We start from the raw sequence: 23,510 nt of genomic DNA on the forward strand, positions 1-23,510 counted from the left end.
CTCTCCTGGTCGTAGGCAATTCCAACACAAAATCCATGCTTATCTTCCCATGGAACACTAGGGGCAGGAAGAGGGGTATACAAACCGTGAGGCTTCAGCTTGGACTTGGCCTTATTACAAGTAATACACCTTTTGACAAACCTGTCCACATCACGCCTCATCTTTGGCCAATAAAAATTCTCTTAAGCATAAGCAAAGTCTTTTCACGTCCAAAGTGACACATCAAGCCGCCGGCATGTGATTCCTGCAGCAATAACAAACGCACGGACGACTCGGGTACACAAAGTTTGTTAGCTCGAAACAAAAACGCATCATGTATGTGAAACTTATCCCATCCTTTCCCATCCTTACAAAGATTAAAAGGTGCAGCAAAGTCACGATCAGAAATATATAAATTACGTAAACTCTCTAATCCAGGAACTTTAACATCCAATTGACTCAAAAGCACAACTTTCCTAGAAAGAGCATTAGCAACCACGTTTTCTTTACCCTTTTTATGCTTAATAATGTAAGGAAAAGATTCAATAAATTCCACCCACTTAGCATGTCGTCGGTTCAACTTAGCTTGGCCTTTCAAATACTTTAAAGCCCCATGATCAGAATGTATAATGAACTCTTTAGGCCATAAATAATGTTGCCAAACCTCAAGAACACAAACAAGAGCATATAATTCTTTGTCATAAACAGGATAGTTCAATTGTGCACCATTCAATTTTTCAGTAAAATATGCAATTGGACGACCCTCTTGCATCAAAACACCACCAATATCTATTCCACTAGCATCACACTCAATCTCAAATTGTTTAGCGAAATTAGGTAAAGCAAGTAAAGGTGCGGCAGTTAAACGATTCTTTAATTCATCAAAAGCATTATCTTGGGCTGGTCCCCAAACAAAATCAACACCCTTTTTAGTTAGTTTATTCAATGGGGCATCAATGGTGCTGAAATCTTTCACAAATCGTCTATAAAAATCAGCAAGGCCATGAAAACTTCTAACTTGAGTAACATTGACAGGAGTAGGCCAAGTTTTAATTGATTCAATTTTAGATTCATCAACCTCAACCCCATGGGCAGAAACAACATAACCCAAGAAAATGACCCTATCTTTGCAAAATGTGCACTTTTTCATGTTACCAAATACTTTAGCATCACGCAACACTTGCAAGACTGATCAACATGTTTAGATTGGGTGCGGCTGTAAATAAGTATATCATCAAAATACACAACCACAAATTTGCCTATGAAATGCCTTAAAACATGATTCATTAAACGCATGAAAGTACTAGGTGCATTAGTTAACCCAAAAGGCATGACTAACCACTCATATAAACCGAATTTAGTTTTAAAGGCTGTTTTCCACTCATCCCCTTCTTTCATCTGGTATCCACTACGCAAATATATTTTAGAGAATATAGCAGCACCACTCAATTCGTCTAACATATCTTCTAAACGCGGAATAGGATGACGATATCGAATGGTGATGTTATTAATCGCTCTACAATCTACACACATGCGCCAAGTACCATCTTTCTTAGGCACTAAAATAACAGGAACAACACAAGGACTTAAGCTTACGCGAATATAACCTTTGTCGAGAAGCGCTTGTACTTGTTTATGAATTTCCTTCGTCTCGTCGGGGTTCGTACGGTATGGTGGACAATTGGGCAGCGACGCTCCTGGAATCAAGTCAATTTGATGCTCAATCCCTCGCAATGGTTGCAAACCATCGGGGACCTCATCCGGAAACACATCGTTGAATTCCTGCAAAACATGAGAAACACTAATAGGCAGCGGGGTTATCTCGTTAGTAGAAAGAAGGACACCTTTGCACATAAGCACAAAAGGCTCCAAAGTAGGATCCTCACTGAACTCTCTCAAATCTGATTTGGTGGCTAGCATTACTAAGGAATTATCTCCCTCACCGTTCTATTTACCACTCAAATTTGACTTGTGGCACTCACTCACCGAAAATGGAGTCGCTCGCCTATCTAATCTCTCACGCTCATTCTCACGATTTACTTTAGCTCTCCCATTGTGACGAACATCTCTATCGGATTGCCACGGCCGTCCCAACAGCAAATGACACACGGTCATTGGAACCACATCACACTCAACGGTGTCCTTATATGGTCCAATCTGAAACTCAACACGCACCATGTGGCTAATCTTCATCTCACCGTGATCACTAAGCCACTGAATATAGTATGGATTGGGGTGCGGGAAATACTTCAACTTCAGTTTCGTGCAAAGCTCTTTACTAGCTAGATTGTGACAACTTCTTCCATCTATAATCACCTTGCACGCCTTGTCGTGTCCCACAACGGCCTTGGTTTGAAACAAATTGCAGCGCTGCTCCTCGGCCGAGCTAGGTACCACACTCAAAACTTTCGGCGTACAAACTATGGTTGGAAGATGTGTAGCATCAGCATAAACAGTAGCATGGAAATCCTCCTCATCTTCGTCATCAACCTCATCACCGGACTCATATTCACCGGTTTCTTCATTCACAAGCATAATCCTCTTGTTTGGATAATCTCGCTGGATATGGCCTCGTCCGCGGCAGGTATGGCAAATGATATCCCTGTTGTGGGCGGTAGAACTAGAGGACGATACAGAACTAGCAGCGGGCTGCACCGGCTTCTTGGCATTAGAAACAGCAGCCTCGAGCTTGGTATTGAAAGTGCCACATGACCCGAATGCCGTACTAGGGGTAGACGCGCTGCTCGCTGTCCGTGGGGTAAAACGACCCTTGGCAGCGGTAGTACGTGCAGCAAACTTCGCATCCTCCGCCAACTGAGCCTCCGCTTCATGTGCTTGATGTAGCAACTCCGTGATATCATGGTATTGGTAATGCCGGACAATGCGCTTGACATTGAAGTTCAGACCAGAAAGGAAACGCTGCATGGTTTGTTCGGCATCTTCACGAACACGGGCACGCTGCATAATAAGCTCCATCTCCTGATGATAGTCATCCACGGACTTGGTACCTTGCTTCAAATTCTATAACTTATCATAAAGAGAACGGATGTAGTTGCGTGAAATAAAATACTCACGCATCTCGCGCTTCATAGACAACCAAGTAACAATAGCAGGCAATCCTTCCTCTTCTCGTGTTTGCACAAGGTTCTCCCACCATACAAAGCATAACCATCAAATTCAGAGCACGCCAACTTGATCTTTCTATCTTCGGTGTAGTCATGCATGCGCCATAACTTTTCAACCTTCAGCTCACAATTGAGATACTCTTCAACATCAATGGAGCTTTTAAACTTTGGAATTGTAAACTTGGGCCTGCCCAAGCCATCATCATCACGATGGTGTGGCTGCCTGAAATCACTGTCAACATCACGATGAGCAAATCCACGACCATGCGGACCACAACCACCCATCCTGCGACCATTAGGAATGTCATGGTGTACTCGACGATCACGATTGTCTTGCTGAAACCGTTCACGTCGAGCGCCATCATCCTCACGATGTACCTCCTCACGACCATGGACACTCTCGCCATCACCTTGCAACCCTCCCAAATTGGTTTGAATAGCACCAATGGACCGTTGTAGCGTGTCAACCGACTGCTGCAACGCGGTGATAGATTGATGCGTGTCATTCACGGTCTTCTCGGTATTGTCCACTTTCAGCTCCATGTTCTGCACTTGCTCTGCGAGGGGATCAATTTGGAGGCCGAGTTGACGCTGAAAGTGCATATGAAGCGCATCATATTGATAGAACTGCACCAGGGCGGTAGGATCTTGCTTCTTCTCCACATCGTACTGATCAGCGTCTGTAGACATGGTAGACACAAAAACATAAGCAACCAAGTGTATATATATAGGTGGAAACTCTCAACTCACTCAAAACTAAAAATAACAAGGCATCTTACCGTTCTGAAGTGAACTGAAAAAGCTACTTACCGCTGCGGTGGCTGAAACGCACGTGTGTGTGATCAAGCGAATTTTATGGGTCAAGATATCACACGACAACTAAGGTGTATAAGGTGGAGCTTGGTTGGGATACGTAACAACACCAAATTTGCAAGGCCTAGTGCTGATCGTATGACTCGACTCACACGGGAAACACACACGGTGGAGATAACTGGGGCAAATGCAACTGTATGGAAGAGCTGAAAATATGATATACGTCGGAGGTAAGCTCGTGTTGCAATGTACAAGGAGAGACACTAGCAATAGATCAAAAGAAACGGGCACAAGATTGCTCAAACGACAATTGGAAAAAACAAATTTTGGATCACAAATTTTCCGCTACAACGGCGGATAGCTAAAAACGATCCCGGAAGTGTAAAAACAGTACAAGCTCGAAAAAATTTCGGAGAGAGTTCCAGACTCTTTTTTTTTGCTCTCCCCTACTCTTTCCTTGCGGCTGAAGCTTTCCGAGAACTCAAATCACTTACAGATCAATTGGATCTATTCTTATGGAAAAACAAGAGCAGCCCGTAGAGCAAAATATATACTAGTACTCGAAAGAGCAAACAGACTCAAAGAAGGACTCAGATCGGAAATAGTACTTTGACTTGTGGTAGAACTCGGATACACACTAACCGACTAGAAGAAGGACTCAGCTCGACTTGAGCTTGCTGATTAGGAAAAGGACTCGTCCAAGAACAGAACGATTCCGACTAAAACAAGGAGAAAAACCGATCTCGCCGACTGCAAATAGGCTCAAAAACCAGAACCTCGACGATCTACTAAACGGAAAAAAAGGTTACGCAAAGGGAAAACGACCAGCAACTAAACACAAGTAAATGGTGCAACTATGGCTATGACAAAATCTAACCTAAACTTTTTGTATGGCTTTTTTTGGATAGGACGAAAAATAGATCTAACTAGGGGAAAAATTACGCTCACCGAGTAAACACTGGAAATCTGATACCGAGATGATAAGGGGTAGCCCGATCTTCTCAGAGAGCAACGTGGATAACTTGTATGATTCTACAAATCTTTCGGCTGTTCACCCGTCGCCGCACGACGAACTTGCAACCCAATGGAAATTCACAACACCACACACTTGCGCAGTAGTCCGCCGACCACAAGCGATTTCGCAATTTTCCAATTCCCAGCGGAACGACAGATTACGCTCGAAATTTCAGTAGATAACAAACACCCTATCGAAATGAATATGGTGTATAGGATTCCAGATGAATGCTTCTCGCAATCAACAAGAGTCTCAAAAATAGCTAAAACGTGGTCTAATTCTAACCCTAGGCGTACCCCTTGTTATATATACACGAGGGGCAGCCAAACACACAAACGGACCCAGACTCAAACTAGGTTCGACTCAAACACATACAACCAATCTGAATAGGACTTGGCTTAAACTAGGACTCGCAGGTCCAGGCGCCCCTTAGAAGTGTCGGACTCGTCATAGGCTGTCCTGGTGCGCCTCGTACTCGTACTCAACTTGTGGTGGGCGTTGGCTGCCCCTTGCACACAAGTTGCTCTTCTAGCATTTTGTATCCTCCATCTTCATTTGTGATGTGCCTGCCTCCCTCTCCTCCCTCGCGCATATCTTGATGTTGGATAACAGCACATGATGATCCTTGCACGCGGCCTCCTCTCCTCCATGCTCCACGGTTGCCTCAGCCTCAAACCTGATAACACAAAGATACAAAGATTTAGGTAGTATAAAATTTTCATCAATATAAACATTAGGTGCAGCTAGGAGTGAGTTCACCTGTTGTTCTAATAACTTGGCACGTGCTTGTGTAATTGTTCCAATGCGTAGATCATTGGGTTTATCTTGAACAGCAAGATCATCATTAGGCAAAGATGACAAAGGACTAGGGATGCCTCATCACATTGACGGGGCGTTGACATTTTTCTCTTGCCTAGTTAGCTTGGCTTCGAGCAATGTTAGGATTGTTTTTTCTTTGTTTATTAAAAATAAGAAAAAATGTTCATAAATCATTTTATATTTCAAAATGTGATTCTGTTTTTTTTTACCGAACAAGTTATTAAGAAATGCACGGATATTTTTTGTTCACGAAATTCTTTTTCTTCACCTGTCCCACCTTATAGTTGTTGTATCCATCTTTCCTTGTTAACACTAGCCTCTTTACTGTTAACCGTATAATTTTTCTTTTTTTTTTCATATCCTTTGGATTTAAAGTATCATCATTTAGTGCTCAATGATAAAAATTAATTTGTTCACCCAAGTGGCGAACTACTTTTTGTTCATTTAACTCCTTTTGCATTTAGAAATTGCTAAATCCGCCTTAAAAAAGTTTTCCACGTTCAGTTTCCTCTTCACCCCGCCATTTGTTTTCTATTCGTTGCACTGTTCATAAATTTCAAATTTCTTACTTTTTGTTCCAAATTTGTCGTTCATTGCACTTTTTTGTTCACCTCTATATTTCTTTGTTTACTGCACTCTTTCTAGACTTAAAAGATTTGTTATTTAATGTTAAACCATATATCTTCTTGTTCACTCAACTCTCTTTTTTGTTCATCACTCTCTCTTTTTTTACGTCCACCAATTTTTTTGTTAACCTAACATTACTTAGAGTTCCAAAAATCAGTCTTTCAAACTTGACATTACCACACCTTTTTTTTTCTTGTACACCTATTTTTTTTGTCTCCATCTATGATGAGTTTGAAGATTCGATAACCAGGCAAAATTGCACGTCTACAACAAATAAAGTTGCACCCTACGTGCAAGTGTTAGTGCCTTCTTCTTTTTTTAGCTTTGGGTCGAAAGGGTTGATGATTTGGCATTCAACATCCATGCAAAGTAGTATGTGTCTTGCTTCCTTCATGAAGGACTTCGTCTTGGTGAACGGATTGCTACTTGTATCATTTGTTGTCCACGGTTCTATGGTAAGTTGTAATAGTATTGTAATGACCCTAATTTACATAAGGTTAATGCATTCATGACATCAATTAAGCATTATGATTTTGGCTAAGAATTTAAACTTTCTAATAATTGGCCAAGCCCTCTTAAACCCCCAAATACTTTCTTGTGTTTAAACCCCTCACCTTTTGGAAATTTTATCATAATTGTGAGCAAGGCTTTGGATACCTTTTAAAACTGTTTTGAATTTAAAAGAATACTTAAATCCAAATAAATTCAATCTTGCTTCAAATCAACTTTTTTTACGGTAGATAGATAAAATATTGTGAGCCTACCCTTAAATTTCATGTTTTTGAAATAGGTTAAGGCCTCCAAGTTAACATAATATAAATTGGGAAAAGGGGATTTTCAAAAGAAAAAAAAACTAAGTGTGTTGCTTGTCGTGCACTAATTGGACATAGCGGTCAACACGCTAAGCCTCCTCTCCCTACGACGACGCGCATCACACATAGGGACCCAAAACAATAACTGTTTGTCCATGCTGGGTCGCCAAGGCTAGCCCATCCATAGAACCGAGGCTAGTCCACCTTTTGTTTGAAAATACGTGAAAATAAAAATAAAATGAAAAGGCGTCGGGCTAGCCCCACAAGCCGACTTTGATTTATTTTTTTCTAAATGATTAAAACCTGGATGGTGGACCCTACCGCACAAGTGACTGTTAACCTCTAGACAAATCAGAAAATTCCATTTTGTTAGGATTTGTAAAATCCGTGACTTGGTGTAGAAAAATCATAAAAATGGGAAACCCTTCAGCTAGATTATTTTAGGTCTTCGGTAGAAATGTGTGCATTACTTATGTCAAATGATTTAAATTGTATCCAGTCAAAAAAATGATTTAAATTGTAAAGTACGTGCTTAATATATAGGAAAATCCTTAGAAAATTCATAGAATAATATCAGAAGCCCAAAAATCATGAAACCTATTCTGGTAGGTTTTCTTTTGAGGATATGAACAAACATTGCTGTTTTGAATAGTTTTTTTATTTCTAGAAATAATCATTGGAATTTATTGCTTGCAAATGCTTACTATCGTATTACTTAACTTGTTCAGCTAAAAAAAATATAAAACCCACTAGAAGAAATCCTATGATGCATTTAGGATTGTTCGATATAATGAACTTGTAATGTCAGTGTGTACAAAATTAGGTGTACTTAATTTGTAGTATCTTAGGGTTTGATTGTGCCTTTGCCCTTGAGTGAACATTCATACAATTAGGATTAGGATAATCTAGGTGTACAATATTCATGTTCCGTGAAGTAGTTTGTGATGTGATTCTTTAATGTTTTCTATGACCTCCTTGATTTGGGGATTTTGAAAATGTAGGACTCATGTTTGGTTTGTAGGAGTAGAAAGAACATATAATTCCTAATTAACATGGTCAAAGCACAAGCTAAAGTATGGTTGTAATGTTTATAAGTCACTAAATACCATTGTCTTGCTATTCATGCGAATGAATTTGAAAAGAGTTCCACGTGCATCGTAGAAGTCCTGCGGTTTTTTCCTTTAAAACTAATACGAGAGGAAAATTTCCTATGTTATTTTTCTTTGCTCTATTCTTTCAAACCAAATGGAAACTCTTATTTCTGTAGTTTTCCTTTCGAATCGAAGTCACCCCTATATCTTGTGCATGCCCTTTTTTTTTCGAGAAAACGCAAGAGATTTGCGTATCTATGCATATATTAAGACAGAAAGAGTTATGTATAAATCCAAAAGGGCAACTCCCAAAAAAATTGTGCATGCCTTTTTGACCCAAAGACACCTCTGTATCTTGTGCATGCCTCTTTGGCCTACTTGTTTGGATACCTGCATAGTGTCCTCACATTGCAAGATATACAGAGGTCGGAAGGTACATCATTTCATTGCGTAAACAAACTAAACAGATAGTACTATGATTTTCAAGCGTAATTTAAGCTGACTTTAAAAGCCAGCTCCTGTGAGTTCCATTCAGACATGCAATAAGAACATCAATAAAAGAAGTGACGGCTATACACTCCAGTACAGAAGAACTGAATGGCAGAACAACGGCCGACACAACTACAGCTGGTAGATGATGCAGAAGCAAAGCTACGACGAGTGCTATGTATGTTGGCCATACTACAAAAACCGGGACTCCCCTACGTACAGTGACAGTGAGCGAGAATGGAGCAGAAGCAAGTGGCAGTGGGCAGGCAAGCAGTTAGCCGCAGAGGGAGGGGATTCTGAAGGAGAAGGAGAAGAAGGAGGAAGGCAGATGCCCCGTCCTCCTGATGTAATCCGCCTTCTCTGACGTCCGCGCGGCTCCCTCGTTGAGCATGGCCTCGGCGCTCGCCCGCTTCTCCTCGGCCACTCGCCTTGCCGCTGCCAGCTTGTTTGCCAGCCTCTCCTGCGCCCGTGCTTTCATCTGCTCTGCCTTCATCTGCCAGAGGAGAGTTATTGATCAAATTCAAACAAAGCTCTCAGACCGGGAACCACTAATTAAACATTGGTCAGACTGTGCTCTGCTCCTATGCCACATCACGCAGTTGCAGATCTACTGTGGTAATGTTCCAACAGATGAGACATGTGAGTGGTACGGTGAATTTAAATCAATTTAAACTGAGTCAGCACATAGTAGGATCATTTAAAGATCAGCATCACTACTTGTCTGCTTTCGTTCTATTACTCCTATATGTGCAGATGCAATGAATTCTTGATTTCTGATTGGACCACTGAAAAGTCAGTGGTACATGGAAGTGAATGAAATGCGTGTGAAAATCATGGCATCTGCAGCACTTTTCGCAAGAGAGTTGATTCACAGCAGTACAAGCAGGACGGACGGCTTACATCAGAAACAGAAAATGGCCGAAACTGAATGAAATGCAGTTAGTACCAACCAACCATACCTCTATTTTCTTCATCTCCATCTCGGCTTTTCTCTTCTCATGGTTCTCCCAGGCCTGGATCTTAACCTCTTCACGCTTGTATCTGAGTTCAGCAATACACCATAAAAACTTAAACTGATCAATTTTCTAAAAACAAGAAAGGGGGGAAAATGAAAAATCTAATTCGCATTCGTCGCACCTGGCCGTGAACTTGGCCCGCTCGGCCTCGTCCCAGGCCGCGGCGCGCGACTCGAGCGAGTTCCTGCTGGGAACATGACTCTCTGCCTCGCCGCCATGAAGTGGCTCAGGCGTCCTGACCACGGTAGCAGCAAGGGGCAGATCCTGCTGCTGCCATGGCTTTGCCCTCGCAGGCGTGGATGACCGCGAAGAGACCGGGCTCCGGGCGTCGACGGGTGTGGAGGCCCTTAGCGGCGTGGCGGCCCTGGAGGGTTCCTTGCTGGCGATGGGCGTCATCTCCGTGCCCATGTCCCGCAGGCACACGGACGCCCGGACGACCTCGTCCATGTTCTTCGTCTCGCCGTCGTCCTCGCCGAGCTGCGGCGGCGTCGGGGGCGCGACCACCATGTTGTACTCGAGCGCGCCGTCCATACTGCTGCAGGAGATGCGCCCGTTCTGCGAGCACGACGAGCTCAGCAGGCGCCGGTCGTCTGCGTTGGAGTTCCGGGGCTTGGCGGCGTTGGCGGCGGCGGCGCTGCCCACGAGCCACTTCTGCGCGTCGTCCCACTTGGAAGGCATCGGCTTCGGCCCCCTGGACGACGGCCCCGGCGGGTTCTTGCGCCGCCCGTTGATGGCCGCGCCGCCGCCGCCATTCGTGGTGTAGCTGCTGTAGCACTCCTTGTCGTCCACCTGCCGTGCTGCTGCTTGCATTGTGTCTGAACAAATAGGATCAAGATTCAGCCTGAATCAAGATCAAAGCTGTGGTTGGAAATTCTGTTTTGATTTGGTGCGAGTGTCTGATTGGGGAACCGCTAAACCAGATCAGATCTAGCTGCTGCAGAAGAATGTTAGGAATTTGGTCAATGGCGATTGAAAACAAGGGGAAAGCAGACACTGATTTGCGTGCACTACGGACGGATTATCATTCATCTGGCTAACTCTAGCTATATCATAGCGAAGGGTACACTTGCGTACGAGTATAACCAGTGATAGGATACATTATTGTGGGAACGAAGCCCTTGTGGGAATTCTCTGGATGTCCATGACGAGCACACACACCCAAACAAGGAAACGATTGTTAACGTTTGATCAACTGAAAGCAAGGGGATCTCCGTATATTCATGGAACAAACTCCTCGAACTAAGCCACAAAATAATGGGGAAAGAAACCCTTTATGTACTTTCAATCAAAAAGAGATGCAAAAGTGGCCCTTTTCCCTCTTTCTACTGAAAGCAATGACTATGCCATCAAATGCAGTAAACCAAATGTGACACTAACGAACCCCTTTCACAGTTTACAGTGACGGAAATGGGTCGAATCCCTTGGACTGACAGCAACCAGCGGAGAAGGCTGGAATAAACGAAAAGTTGTTGCTGTGGAGATCCACACAAACCAGTGTAAAAAGAGCTAACCTTGGAAATGGGAGCCTGCAAGGGTGAAGAGAGGATGACAGAGGCAGCTGCGAAGGGCGAACTGACTACTACTTGTGTTGTCTAGGCTCCATCTTCTCTGCCTTTGGTCTCTTGCCACCATCAGATCCACTTTTCTTTGACCGTTGAAGCAACACAGCAGGGCGCACGTGGGCTACTGCAGATTCCACGAGAGGGATAGGTAGCACCACCTGCAGCATGTAATAAACAACACAGCACTTCAGAGCACGAGAGAAGGTAAAAGAGATGATTTACTGCAAACTGAAATCTATGCCTGCGTTCAAAAAATAGATGTGATCTAATTCAAACTTGACAGCCATCATACGAAGTACTCCGTAACTCCTAGACACTATAATAACTAACTAAGAATTGCAATAAAATGTCCTGAAGATATCAATCTTTACAATATAAATTACCACAAGACTTTAGTAAAGAGATTAATCGGGCTAGAGAACAGATAACGTCAATGGAACACTGCACAAATTTGACTACCTTCTAAGATTTTAGAATGACCTTAAGTCACCCATCAAAAAGATAATAAAGAAAGTAGCACTTGAGAACACACAAGATAAGATAAACATATGATTTACTGAAAAATAAGGTCATGGTTTGAATCACATTACACTTTGTCCATTTTTTTCAATTTAACCGGAAAGAAGGTCAAAACCTCCAGACTCTGCATCAAAATGATGCACATGATCAAATTCTTATAAATTTATTTAAAAAGCCTAATAAACTAAATACATCGATTGAACAACCCAAAGCCACCATGAATACCTACAAGCCTTATGAAGGGGGTGGTCATTATTGGGGCGCTATGCCCTGACCGGATAGCACAACCCAACATCTAAATCCGAAGACCACGAAGGCACAACGTCAAGCTAATCTTTAGCATGTGTCGTATGCGCACGCTCCAGAAGCAGCCAGCACTGACTTTCACGAACCCGTCTTCGGGAAAAGGATCAAAGCATTGAACTTGCAGACATGGAACTGACGACGCCTCGACTGGCACATGTCCAGCAGCCGTCCTCTGAGCAAGACTCCTCACGCACAGACCTAGCGTTCCCCAATGACGCCCCCAAGAGGGAGAGCTGCGCCGCCACCCCAATTGAACTTTGGGCTTTTAGTTTTTCACCCAGGAACCTAGATCGCAGGGGTGATGTGAAAGTACCTCGACGACGTCATAGTGAAGGAGAGTTCATGACGGCCCGTTACAAGGTATTACATGAAGAGTCCCACCATATATTGAACTTGCCAGACTTAGCCCGGCCCATTATAAGTGGGCCGTGCCGGCCGTTACAGCTGAAACCAAGCCCAGGCTTGACATAGTAGGCCTGGCCGTTTAGCCTGGTGGGCCCAAAAAAGCCTTCTTCATGTAATACATTCAAAATTTCAGAAACATCTAAATCTAAATCTCCTGATTAATTTGACGACACTGAAAAGATTTCAACGGCTTGAATCGGCGATGGTAAGGATTAATTCTCATGTTTTAATTTGAACATAATCGAGACCACCCGTTGGCCACATCGGCTGAGCGCTTGGCCGAGAGTTGGGCCAGAAGAAAACTCGGGCTCGAGTTGGCTACATGCTTGGCGAGAGAGGCCGAAGTAGTACAGCCAGAAAGAAAAAGGGAGATGGGCTGAAATGTAAAAACAATACTAAACGGGCACTGTCATGTCGGCCCGCAGGATCGAGGCCGAACCATCCAGGCCCGATCTACGGCCAGCAGCGGCGCTCTCCGCCAGTGCCCCGGGAGCGATCGCGATGGTCGCGGTGTCGGTGCAAGGCGCTACGGCGTGCGTGGTTTGGCCGCAGGATCCAGCAATGCGGCTGCTGCGACGGATCGAACCGGGCTACGGGTATCTTTACAGGAAAGAAGAGTGAAACATGGCCGAAATCGTGGAAACAAATTCACATGACATAACCACGGTACCCATGTTCTCCTCTCGTGACGTACATGCACGTAACGTCCTCTTGATATACCGGAACTAAAGCTCCTTTACACCATACGGCCACACAGCATACAAATCATTTTTGTTCCGCGAGCGGAAATAAATAAAAGGTCTTCGACAACTGATTAGATCTCTTGCGTGTCCCACACAAGGAAACGACCCAGAAAACGAGCTTGAAAGTTGAAATCCAATGTGCGTGGCATACTGAAACTGTATCAACTAGATCATCAACGTCAATGACAGAGTGCTCTGCTTGCCCAGTTCCGACGCCACTCCAAAGCTAGCTCCTAGATCCACCCAATCCCAAAGCATCATCCCTCCTAGCCCGGCCGGCCGTTTCTTCCCATTTATTCGTCGGCTGATCCCTAACCTCCGAAAGTTCATTTCTTCCTTCCCGCCACCCCCCATCTTCCAATCCCATCCCATCATCTTCACTCCCACACTCCAATGGCTGGCTGCAGCCGCATCGACCCATCATTCCGGGGTCTATATAAACTACAATTCGCTCGCTCCTTTCTTGCATACATTGGTGGTTGTCTAACCGTATAAGCTGCAACCAACAATGTGGAAGTGCATCTTGCTCGCGGTGGTGTTTGCCTTGGCGCTGGCCCCGGCGCTGGCAGTCCCGTTCACGGAGAAAGACCTCGCCTCCGAAGAGAGCCTGCGGGGTCTCTACGAAAGGTGGCGGAGCCGCTACACGGTGTCGCCGTCGACGCCGGGAAGCGGCCTCCGCGGCAAGTTGGCGGACCATGACCCGGCGCGCCGGTTCAACGTGTTCAAGGAGAACGTCAAGTACATCCACGAGGCCAATAAGAAGGACAGGCCTTTCAGGCTGGCGCTCAACAAGTTCGCCGACATGACCACGGACGAGCTCCGGCACTCGTACGCCGGGTCCAGGGTGCGGCACCACCGCGCCCTGAGCGGCGGACGCCGTGCCCAGGGGAATTTCACATACAGCGACGCCGAGAACCTCCCGCCGGCCGTCGACTGGCGCGAGAAGGGCGCCGTCACCGGCATCAAGGACCAAGGCCAATGCGGTACGTACTTCACTTACTTACTTACTTCCTTCCTCAGTTCCTCCTTGATTTCTTTCTTCATTTCGCTCCATCTATCTATCCAAGCATAAAGTTGGTAACAACAAATTGAAAACTGTTCAAGGGAGCTGCTGGGCGTTCTCGACGATCGCGGCCGTGGAGAGCATCAACAAGATCAGGACAGGGAAGCTGGTGTCGCTGTCGGAGCAGGAGCTCATGGACTGCGACAACGTCAACGACCAAGGGTGCGACGGCGGGCTCATGGACTACGCCTTCCAATTCATCCAGAAGAACGGAGGGGTCACCAGCGAGGCCAACTACCCGTACCAAGGCCAGCAAAACACCTGTGACCAGGCAAAGGTGAAGTGAACAACGGCATGCAGGTCTAAACTTGCATGTTGACAATTTCAGTTCGAAACTAATGTTATTTTCTTTCTCAAAATCCACAAAATTAATTTCTCTCAAATGTGAATATAAATGTTGTTTTAAAATATACGGTTTTGCTATTTCTAAAACGACCGAAAAATAACTACTTCTAAAGCGATGCTAACAACCATCTGATCCCACCACTGAGATTTGTGTAAGGTTAATACAAGTACAAATGATGGGTAAATCTTAATCGGATGGCTATAATTTTTCATTGAGAAATAACTATTTTCAAGCCGACCGATGACTAGACACTCCTTAAAATATATTATTCCATGCATGTATTTAATGTTCCGGTGCTTCAACCTTGCTGATGCATAGTTTTTCTCTATCAAAACTTTTTTAGCAAATATCTCGGTACCAAAATTATGGATCGAATTTTAAGTAAGGGCATATTACACTGCAGGAGAACACTCATGACGTGGCAATCGACGGCTACGAGGATGTCCCGGCCAATGACGAGTCTGCTTTGCAGAAAGCGGTTGCATACCAGCCCGTGTCAGTCGCAATAGAGGCCAGCGGCCAGGATTTCCAGTTCTACTCGGAGGTACATAATTTTATCAAATTCTACTCAGTGACAACTATATGCATGCGCCGATCGACTTACTCTGGTTAATTACCTCAACGAATTTCAGGGTGTCTTCACCGGACAATGCACAACGGATCTGGATCACGGGGTGGCCGCCGTTGGGTACGGCACGGCTCGAGACGGCACCAAGTACTGGATCGTGAAGAACTCATGGGGCCTGGACTGGGGCGAGAAAGGGTACATCAGGATGCAGCGTGGAGTGTCGCAAGCAGAAGGGCTGTGTGGCATCGCGATGCAGGCGTCTTACCCGATTAAGGCGGCACCACATGCTACTACGGCCAGGCAAGCAGATGAACTCTAGATGATGACATCAATTCATCCTTCCGAGTGCAAGCCTTCTCTCGATGGAGAAGTGAATCTGCTACCCCTGTCGTGTTATGTACTTTTATGCAAGAAGATGTTATCCGTAAAAAAAATATTTTGTGTAAGATGTTTTTTTTTTGAACGGTTACTTTGTGTAAGATGTTACTATAAATATAATAAAGGAAAGTAAAAAAAATTCAACTTTTGTCGAAAAATTATGGGAGTGTCTATTTCTCGGTCGACTAGAATTTTTTTATTTCTCAGTCGATAATCGTAGCCATCAAATGAACATTTTTTTATCCATCGGATCTACATTAGTCTTCTCAATGATTGAATCAAAAGGTCGTTATCATCGATTTAAATATAGTTATTTCTCGGTCGCCTAAGAAATAACAAAACCGAAGAATTATACTCCACTCTATTAGGGGTGGGCATAAAAACGGAGGACCGAAAACCGAAACCGAATAAACCGAGACCAAAACGAAAAGACCAAGACTGAAAAGACAGAATAGATATTTGGGTAGAAAAATTAATAGACCGAATTTTATTCTAGTAATTCGGGTATCAATTCACAAAAGACCGAATAGGACCGAACATTGTAAAAACCACCTCATTTTCCTTACACAATCTAGGCGCCAACTACTCCGCATGTAGAAATCATGGCACAAGAGAGGCAATCTACGGTTTCACTTTCTTAATCTCCAGTGCCCACCTTAATATGAAAGTTATGTGAGAAATATAAGTGAAATGTTGTTGTACTAAAACAACGACAAGTATTTAGAAACGGAGGGAGTACCAAATAACGTTTCGTTTTGGAACTATCACCTATCTTTGTAAAGTTCGGTCATGACCAAACTAAAGACCGAAACTTCGGGTAACTAAAATTTCGGGTAGCAAAGTTCCTCAGTAAAGTTCGGATATTATATTTTAGAAACCGAATCGAAAAAAGACCGAAATTGCAAGACCGAACTTTCGGTCATGACCGAATGCCCACCCCTACACTCTATATCGTTTATATAAACAAACGATACAAGCGTAAGGAAAAACAGAACAAACCATCGTGTTTATGCACCTACGCTGCTACGTGACAGACAAGATGATAACCAACGGCCGTCTATACTCCGACCGACGAATAGGAGACTCTCATCGGAAATTTATCATTAATTATGCGGTCGTCACCACTGACAGGCATGTCCATCAACGGAGATTGAATACCATTGAGGAGCGCCAAATACCCATGAACGAAGAAACATCAAAACAATGCTAGATAGCTAGCTATTTTTTTTAAATAATACGAATTATTTATTTATTTTTGAAAATAATACGTGGTTTAAAAAAATTGCAAATCTAGGCCACTCTCGGCGTGGGCCAGGCCGATTAGCTCCAGTCGGCCTGGCCGAATTAAAATTTTCAACAACGTGGAATAAACCTGGAATCCTCGAGTGTAGTTCAAATTTTTTTTTGTTGAACTTGCAATACATGTTATTTAAAGAGTAATAATTTCATTATAAATAACATCTCGGAAAACTTGATCTCAATATCACTAGAAGATTACTCGGAAGTTAAGTTACATCTTAGTTGTTTGGTTTCAAACAAGAGAAATAAACATCATAGTGAAACGCTATTCAAGAATCAAGAGAAGAAGTGCGATGCCTAGCGAAGACATCTTTATATTAATGGTATGGCTACATGATTTCTTGGTCGTCGTCGTCCATGAAGTAGATAGCCTCTGCTTGACCATCCCGGAGAGCCTTCACCCGTCTCCATATCCTCAGAACCCCTTCCACGGTCCATCTCCAGCAGCCTGGCGTGCATCCTGGCCACCTCCACATAGAAGCCGGGAACGCGGAACGGTGCCGCGTCCCGTGAATCCGATTCGTCGACCCGAATCAAGAGTCGGGGACGAAGCCGGGTCGATGCGGTTCGATGGCAGGAACATGATCCCATGATGCGGGGACGTTGCTGTTGAAATATACTTGTAGACTGTTCTGTATTGCCGTGTATTCAGATGTATAGGGCCTTGTATTCTGTTGTAACAGCCCGGTAGATATGGCACACCGTTGCCCACTCTCCATGTATATATACCCTGTAACTGATTCAATACAATCCACGGAGAGTTAATCTATTCGGCTGTTGCAGTGCGAAGAGAAAGAAAGAGATTTAGAGATGAAGGAAACATGCGGATGTTAAGGAGGAAAATGAAAATGAAACTCAACTGCCTAACTAAGATCCTCTCAACGCGGCTAAAATTCTGCTCTTTCCATGCATAATTTGCTCTCTTTCCATTCCGATTTTGCTTTCCAATCCTGATTCTAGGCTATCTAATGTGATTTGTACTGATCGATCCCGGTAGATCGTCCCCGATTTAATGGGATCGCGTCCCGCCTTCCGTCCCATCGTCCCAAACGTAGCACTCGACGGCCCGCAAGATTAATCGCCTGGCAGTTTGATCCATGGACTTGAGTAGTAGTATTTTGTCTTGTAGCTTGGATCGATGACAACGGGACGTCCGCGCCGTCGCCTGAAAGCGAGAGCGTGAGAACACCACCACCACTCCACCAGCAGAAGGGAGATCCCAATCGAGATTATCCAGGACATCTTCGTGAAGCTGCCGACAAAAGACGTATATATAGCCCGGTGCTACTGTCCGCGTCTCGAGGCCAACGTCTGCCACGGCTTCCTCAATTCATCTGTCAGTCCGACCGAGACAAGTCATATATAGATTAGACGGACAACGACAGAGAATCAGAGATACAGTTTTGGAATTAGTTTTAATCCGAAGAAAAAAAAAACAGATGATGGGATAAGCAAAAGAAGAAACGGACCAGGCCCAACAGCGAGAAGGCCCGATTACTAGGGCCCAATAACGCCAGCACCAGGATGACGGCCCAAACCGAACCGAGACGTTTGACATGTAATCTACCAATCTCCAGTAACCACTAAAAAAGAATCTCCAGTACGTAGTTGCCATGCAGTGATGATCTCGTTCAGGGTTGAAAGCTGCCGGCACCGATCGGTCGCTAGCTCTGCCCTTTGCTAGCTTCTTCCATCTTGCTTGCTGGTGAGTTAAACAAACTGATACGGAACCGAAAAGAGGGCTTTTTTTTTGTCGTACGTACGTCCAGGCCCAGCCAACCCGGCAGGCCGGCTATACACGCGACAGACCTTCCTGAGTACTTTACTAATTAACTCGACCCGACCATACATATATACATGGAGTAGTTATTAGGGGTACGTCTTTTGATCGAGATCAAAATCTCCCACGACCTACAATTAATTGGCGCCGGGTGTTTTGCAAAAGAAAAATTCCTGTAAACTTCCTCAATAAACATGCAGTGTTACTATGTAGAGTTCCGTTAGCAATGTAGAGTTCAGAATTTTTTTTTGTGAACTTGCAACCCTCACCGAGAGCTTTTCTCCTTCCCCAGCCTGCCCGTCCCATGCATTTCGTGTCATAATCCCATTATCAAAGTCTTCAATTATCAGACATGAGTTCACAATCTTGGACATAAGCTCTTACACCTGCCGCCCGCAACACAAACAAACACACAAAAGATATCACCATCATCAGGATTAAAAATATATCATCGTTTCTGTTATATATGAAACAAAACAAAACTAGAATTTTTTTACCTTGTTATATCGGACAGTGTCAGCTCTCAAGTTTCAGCCAGTCATCCCCGTGGATGAACCGGTAGCCGAGGAATTGCTTCATGTTCTCCTCGATGAGCGTGCGCCTCCACGGGCCTGCCGGCTCAAGTTTGAGCCCGGGCCCGTGCACTAGAACTCGCCGAAAAAGAGAAATTAGGACTTCATGTCTGTGTGTGCTTGTAAGGAAAGAACAGTTCCTATTAAGTATCTTGGTGTGCAGTGTGCCAATTCATTTCAAAGATTTGAGAAGTACTGACTAGAAACGTATTGAAGAAAAGGTAGAAATAAACTTCAAAGTTTTTGTATTACTGACTGAAAAACTCTATAAGGTGTGTCTCATATTTTTGAACAGAGGGGATGTTGAACGGTAGGGGGGGGGGGGGGGGGCAGGGCCCGTTGTGCCCTCAACTTTACATACATGAGAGTAGTTCAGAATTTTTTGTTGAACTTGCAACCCTTTGAGAGAGATTTTCTCCTTCCCCAGCCTGCCCACCCCATACATGCTCGTGTCATAATCCCATTATCAAAGTCTTCAATTATCATGCATGAGTTCACAATCTTGGACATAAGCTCTTACGTACACCTACTGCCCGCAACACAAACAAACACAAACAAGATATCACCATCATCAGGATTAAAAATATATCATCATTTCTGTTATCTATGAAACAGAAAAAAGCAAGAATTTTTTTACCTTTATATCAGACACCCCGTCAGCTCTCAAGCTTCAGCCAGTCATCGCCGTGGATGAACTGGTAGCCGATGAATTGCTTCATGTCCTCCTCGGTGAGCGTGTGCCTCCAAAGGGGCCGCTGGCTCAAGTTTGAGCCCGGGCTCGTGCACCGGAACTCGCAAAAAAAGACATTAATATCGAAAAAGACGTTTCAGTAGAAATCAGGACTTCATGTCTGTGTGTACTTGTAAGGAAGGAACAGCCCCTAAAAAGTATCTGGGTGTGCAGTGTGCCAATTCATTTCAAAGATTTGAGAAGTACTGACTAGAAACCTACCGAAGAAAAGATAGAAATAAACTTCAAAGCTTTTGCTTTACTGACTGAAAAACTCTATAAGGTGTGTCTCATATTTTTGAACAGAGAGGATGTTGAACGGGTGAGGGGGGGGGGGGGGGGCTTTGTGCCCTCAACTTTTCAGATTTTTTTTTGTTGAACTTGCAACCCTCTGAGAGAGCTTTTCTCCTTCCCCAGCCTGCCCGCCCCATAAATGTTCGTGTCATAATCCCATTATCAAAGTCTTCAATTATCACACAGGAGTTCACAATTTTGGACATAAGCTCTTACGTACACCTGCTGCCCGCAACACAAACAAGCACAAACAAGATATCACCATCATCACGATTAAAAATATATCATCATTTCTGTTATATATGAAATAAAAAAAAACAAGAATTTTTTTTTACCTTGTTATATCGGACACCCCGTCAGCTCTCAAGCTTCAGCCAGTCATCCCCGTGGATGAACTGGTAACCGAGGAACTGCTTCATGTCCTCCTCGGTGAGCTTGCGCCTCCACAAGGCCCGCTGGCTCAAGTTTGAGCCCGGGCCCGTGCACCGGAACTCGCAAAAAAAGATATTACTATTGAAAAAGAAATTTCAGTAGAAATCAGGACTTCATGTCTGTGTGTACTTGTAAGGAAGGAACAATCCCTAAATAATATCTTGGTGTGCAGTGTGCCAATTCATTTCAAAGATTTGAGAAGTACTGACCAGAAACCTACCGAAAAAAGGTAGAAATAAACTTCAAAGTTTTTGTTTTACTGACTGAAAAACTCTATTAGGTGTGTCTCATATTTTTGAACAGAGGGTATCTTGAACGTGGGAAGGGGGGGGGGGGGGGGAGGGCCCCTTGTGCCCTCAAGTTTACATTCTTGAGAGTAGTTCAGATTTTTTTTGTTGAACTTGCAACCCTCTGAGAGAGCTTCTCCTTCCCCAGCCAGCCCGCCCCATAAATGTTCGTGTCATAATCCCATTATCAAAGTTGTCAATTTAAACACATGAGTTCACAAGCTTGGATATAAGCTCTTACGTAAACCTGCTGCCCGCAACACAAACAAACAGAAACAAGATATCACCATCATGAGGATTAAAAATATATCATCATTTCTGTTATATATGAAACAAAACAAAACAAGAAATTTTTTACCTTGTTATATCGGACACCCTGTCAGCTCTCAAGCTTCAACCAGTCATCCCCGTGGATGAACCGGTAGCCGAGGAACTGCTGCATGTCCTCCTCGGTGAGCGTGTGCCTCCACAGGGCCCGCTGGCTCAAGTTTGAGCCCGGGCCCGTGCACCGGAACTCGCAAAAAAAGACGTTACTACTGAAAAAGAAATTTCAGTAGAAATCAGGACTTCATGTCTGTGTGTACTTGTAAGGAAGGAACAGTCCCTATTAAGTATCTTGGTGTGCAGTGTGCCAATTCATTTCAAATATTTGAGAAGTACTGACTAGAGACCTACCGAAGAAAAGGTAGAAATAAACTTCAAAGTTTTTGTTTTACTAACTGAAAAACCCTATAAGGCGTGTCTCATATTTTTGAACAGAGGGGATGTTGAATGGGGGAGAGTGGGGGGGTGGGGGGGGGGGGGGCGCAAGGCCCCTTTGTGCCCTCAACTTTACATTCATGAGAGTAGTTCATAATTTTGTTTTGTTGAACTTGCAACCCTCTTAGAGAGATTTTCTCCTTCCCCAGCTCGCCCGCCCCATGCATGTTTGGGTCATAATCCCATTATCAAAGTCTTCAATTATCACGCATGAGTTCACAATCTTGGACATAATCTCTTATGTACAACTACCGCCTGCAAGACAAACAAACAGAAACAAAATATCACCGTCATCAGGATTAAAAATATATCATCATTTCTATTATATACTCCCTCCGTAGATGAACTGTTATATAGGACACCTTAAAAATATGAAACAAAACAAAGCCAATTTTTTTTACCTTGTTAATAGAACACCGCGTCAGCTCTCAAGCTTCAGCCGGTCGTCCCCGTGGATGAACAGGTAGCCGAGGAACTGCTTCATAAGGGGGGCCCCGAAGCCGATTAGGGCCAGTCGGCTTGGCGCAGGCCGATTAGATCCAGCCGGTCTCGCCGGGGTGGCACGGGGGGGGTAATGGGCTTGGGCGAAGCTGATTAGTCTAGTTGATTTCGTCCAAGCTGATTGGATTTGGTAGGTAATATATTGGATTATAATGCAGATAGCTACCTGTGATGATAGCTACCTGTGATGATAGGCTAGAATTCTGACCTGCCAATGGTGGCCGGTTACAATAGTGAAGAAAAGTCACCTCCTAGCGAACGCACCCTCATTTGGGTAGATCATCACCTAAAAAACCCCACTTATAGTGTAAACCTCAGTTGAATGAAACCATATTAGGTAAAAACCTATATTCAGTGTAAATTTGATTTTTTTTAATCTTAAGAATTATATATCCAAAATAAACGGACTGATCTAAGGTGGAACCTCTAATTAATAAACGGACTTCTAATTAGGAGGGAGTTATCATAAATGAGTTTAAGCGATTAGAGGTTTTACATTCCGTCTAGTCCAGTTATTTTTGAAATGACCATTTCCAAGCGTTCACTGAATAGAAGTTTTAGCCTGATATGTCGCCCATTTACACCTTTCGACAGCCTCAAATACTGATAAACACAGTCATCACATATTCACTGATCATCCTAACGAGCTCACGGGTTCTGTGAAAGATCGGTATGGTCGGTTAGAGGGGGAGGGGTGAATAGGCGACTAACAAATTTTACTTTTTGTTTTTCTTTTCTTGAAAGATACAAAGCACTTAATCCTAGGGTTTACTAGATTCTCTAAAGTGAATGCAACCCTAGTACGAAATGCAATAGCCGAAGCAACAATAGATAGCAAGAATGTAAAGGGGAAAAGATACCACACGCGGAGACGAAGATTTCATCGGAGTTCCACCTATTGGGATCGGTGTACGTCTTCGTTTGGAAGAGTGCTCTACCACAAAGGTAGAGACGCCACAAAGGCTCACTGTATTCTCCAACTCACCACACCACAAAGGTGGGATGAGCTCTCACAACACCACAAAGGTGAGGTGAGTTACACTAGTGGCTTCCTTGGGGGTGAAGTCCAAACCCTTACAAACTTGACTGGGGCTAACTCCACAACTCAATTGGAGGCTCCCAATCCAAGCCCGAGCTCCTCAATCACCAAGGGAGAGCTCGAGGTGACCGCTTCCGTCTA

General features: G+C 44.0%; 3 protein-coding genes and 1 long non-coding RNA gene across 7 annotated transcripts; 1 reads left to right on the forward strand and 3 right to left on the reverse strand.

Moving 5' to 3' along the window:
* Window positions 1-157: 157 nt before the first annotated feature.
* LOC112268657 lies at window positions 158-2,955 on the reverse strand. Its single transcript, XM_024454577.1, has 4 exons — window positions 1,935-2,955; window positions 1,250-1,823; window positions 1,007-1,100; window positions 158-580 (listed from the first exon to the last, which is right to left on the reverse strand). The coding sequence occupies exons 1-4, from the start codon at window positions 2,953-2,955 to the stop codon at window positions 158-160; spliced, it is 2,112 nt and encodes a 703-aa protein (XP_024310345.1).
* Window positions 2,956-8,727: 5,772 nt separating this feature from the next.
* Window positions 8,728-11,494, reverse strand: LOC100830656 (uncharacterized protein At3g61260). 4 transcript variants are annotated; one of them, XM_003576023.4, is made up of 4 exons: window positions 11,298-11,494; window positions 9,908-10,601; window positions 9,730-9,811; window positions 8,728-9,263 (listed from the first exon to the last, which is right to left on the reverse strand). In XM_003576023.4, the coding sequence occupies exons 1-4, from the start codon at window positions 11,416-11,418 to the stop codon at window positions 9,045-9,047; spliced, it is 1,116 nt and encodes a 371-aa protein (XP_003576071.2). In that variant the 5' UTR covers window positions 11,419-11,494; the 3' UTR covers window positions 8,728-9,044. The 4 variants fall into 4 exon arrangements, with proteins under 4 accessions (XP_003576071.2, XP_014757369.1, XP_024311089.1 ...); XM_014901883.2 differs by having other exon boundaries at window positions 9,908-10,720; window positions 11,298-11,432; XM_024455321.1 differs by having other exon boundaries at window positions 9,908-10,717; window positions 11,298-11,422.
* Window positions 11,495-13,786: 2,292 nt separating this feature from the next.
* LOC100830153 (vignain) lies at window positions 13,787-15,834 on the forward strand. The gene is made up of 4 exons (XM_003577550.4): window positions 13,787-14,304; window positions 14,426-14,661; window positions 15,134-15,274; window positions 15,363-15,834. Exons 1-4 carry the CDS (start codon window positions 13,830-13,832, stop codon window positions 15,615-15,617), a joined length of 1,107 nt encoding a protein of 368 aa, XP_003577598.1. The 5' UTR covers window positions 13,787-13,829; the 3' UTR covers window positions 15,618-15,834.
* Window positions 15,835-17,147: 1,313 nt separating this feature from the next.
* On the reverse strand, window positions 17,148-18,157 carry LOC112268811. Its single transcript, XR_002960295.1, has 2 exons — window positions 17,836-18,157; window positions 17,148-17,711 (listed from the first exon to the last, which is right to left on the reverse strand). It is a non-coding gene; the product is annotated as an uncharacterized LOC112268811 (long non-coding RNA).
* Window positions 18,158-23,510: the final 5,353 nt, after the last annotated feature.

This window comes from Brachypodium distachyon, chromosome 4, assembly GCF_000005505.3.
Source record: "Brachypodium distachyon strain Bd21 chromosome 4, Brachypodium_distachyon_v3.0, whole genome shotgun sequence".
Classification (NCBI taxonomy): domain Eukaryota; kingdom Viridiplantae; phylum Streptophyta; class Magnoliopsida; order Poales; family Poaceae; genus Brachypodium; species Brachypodium distachyon.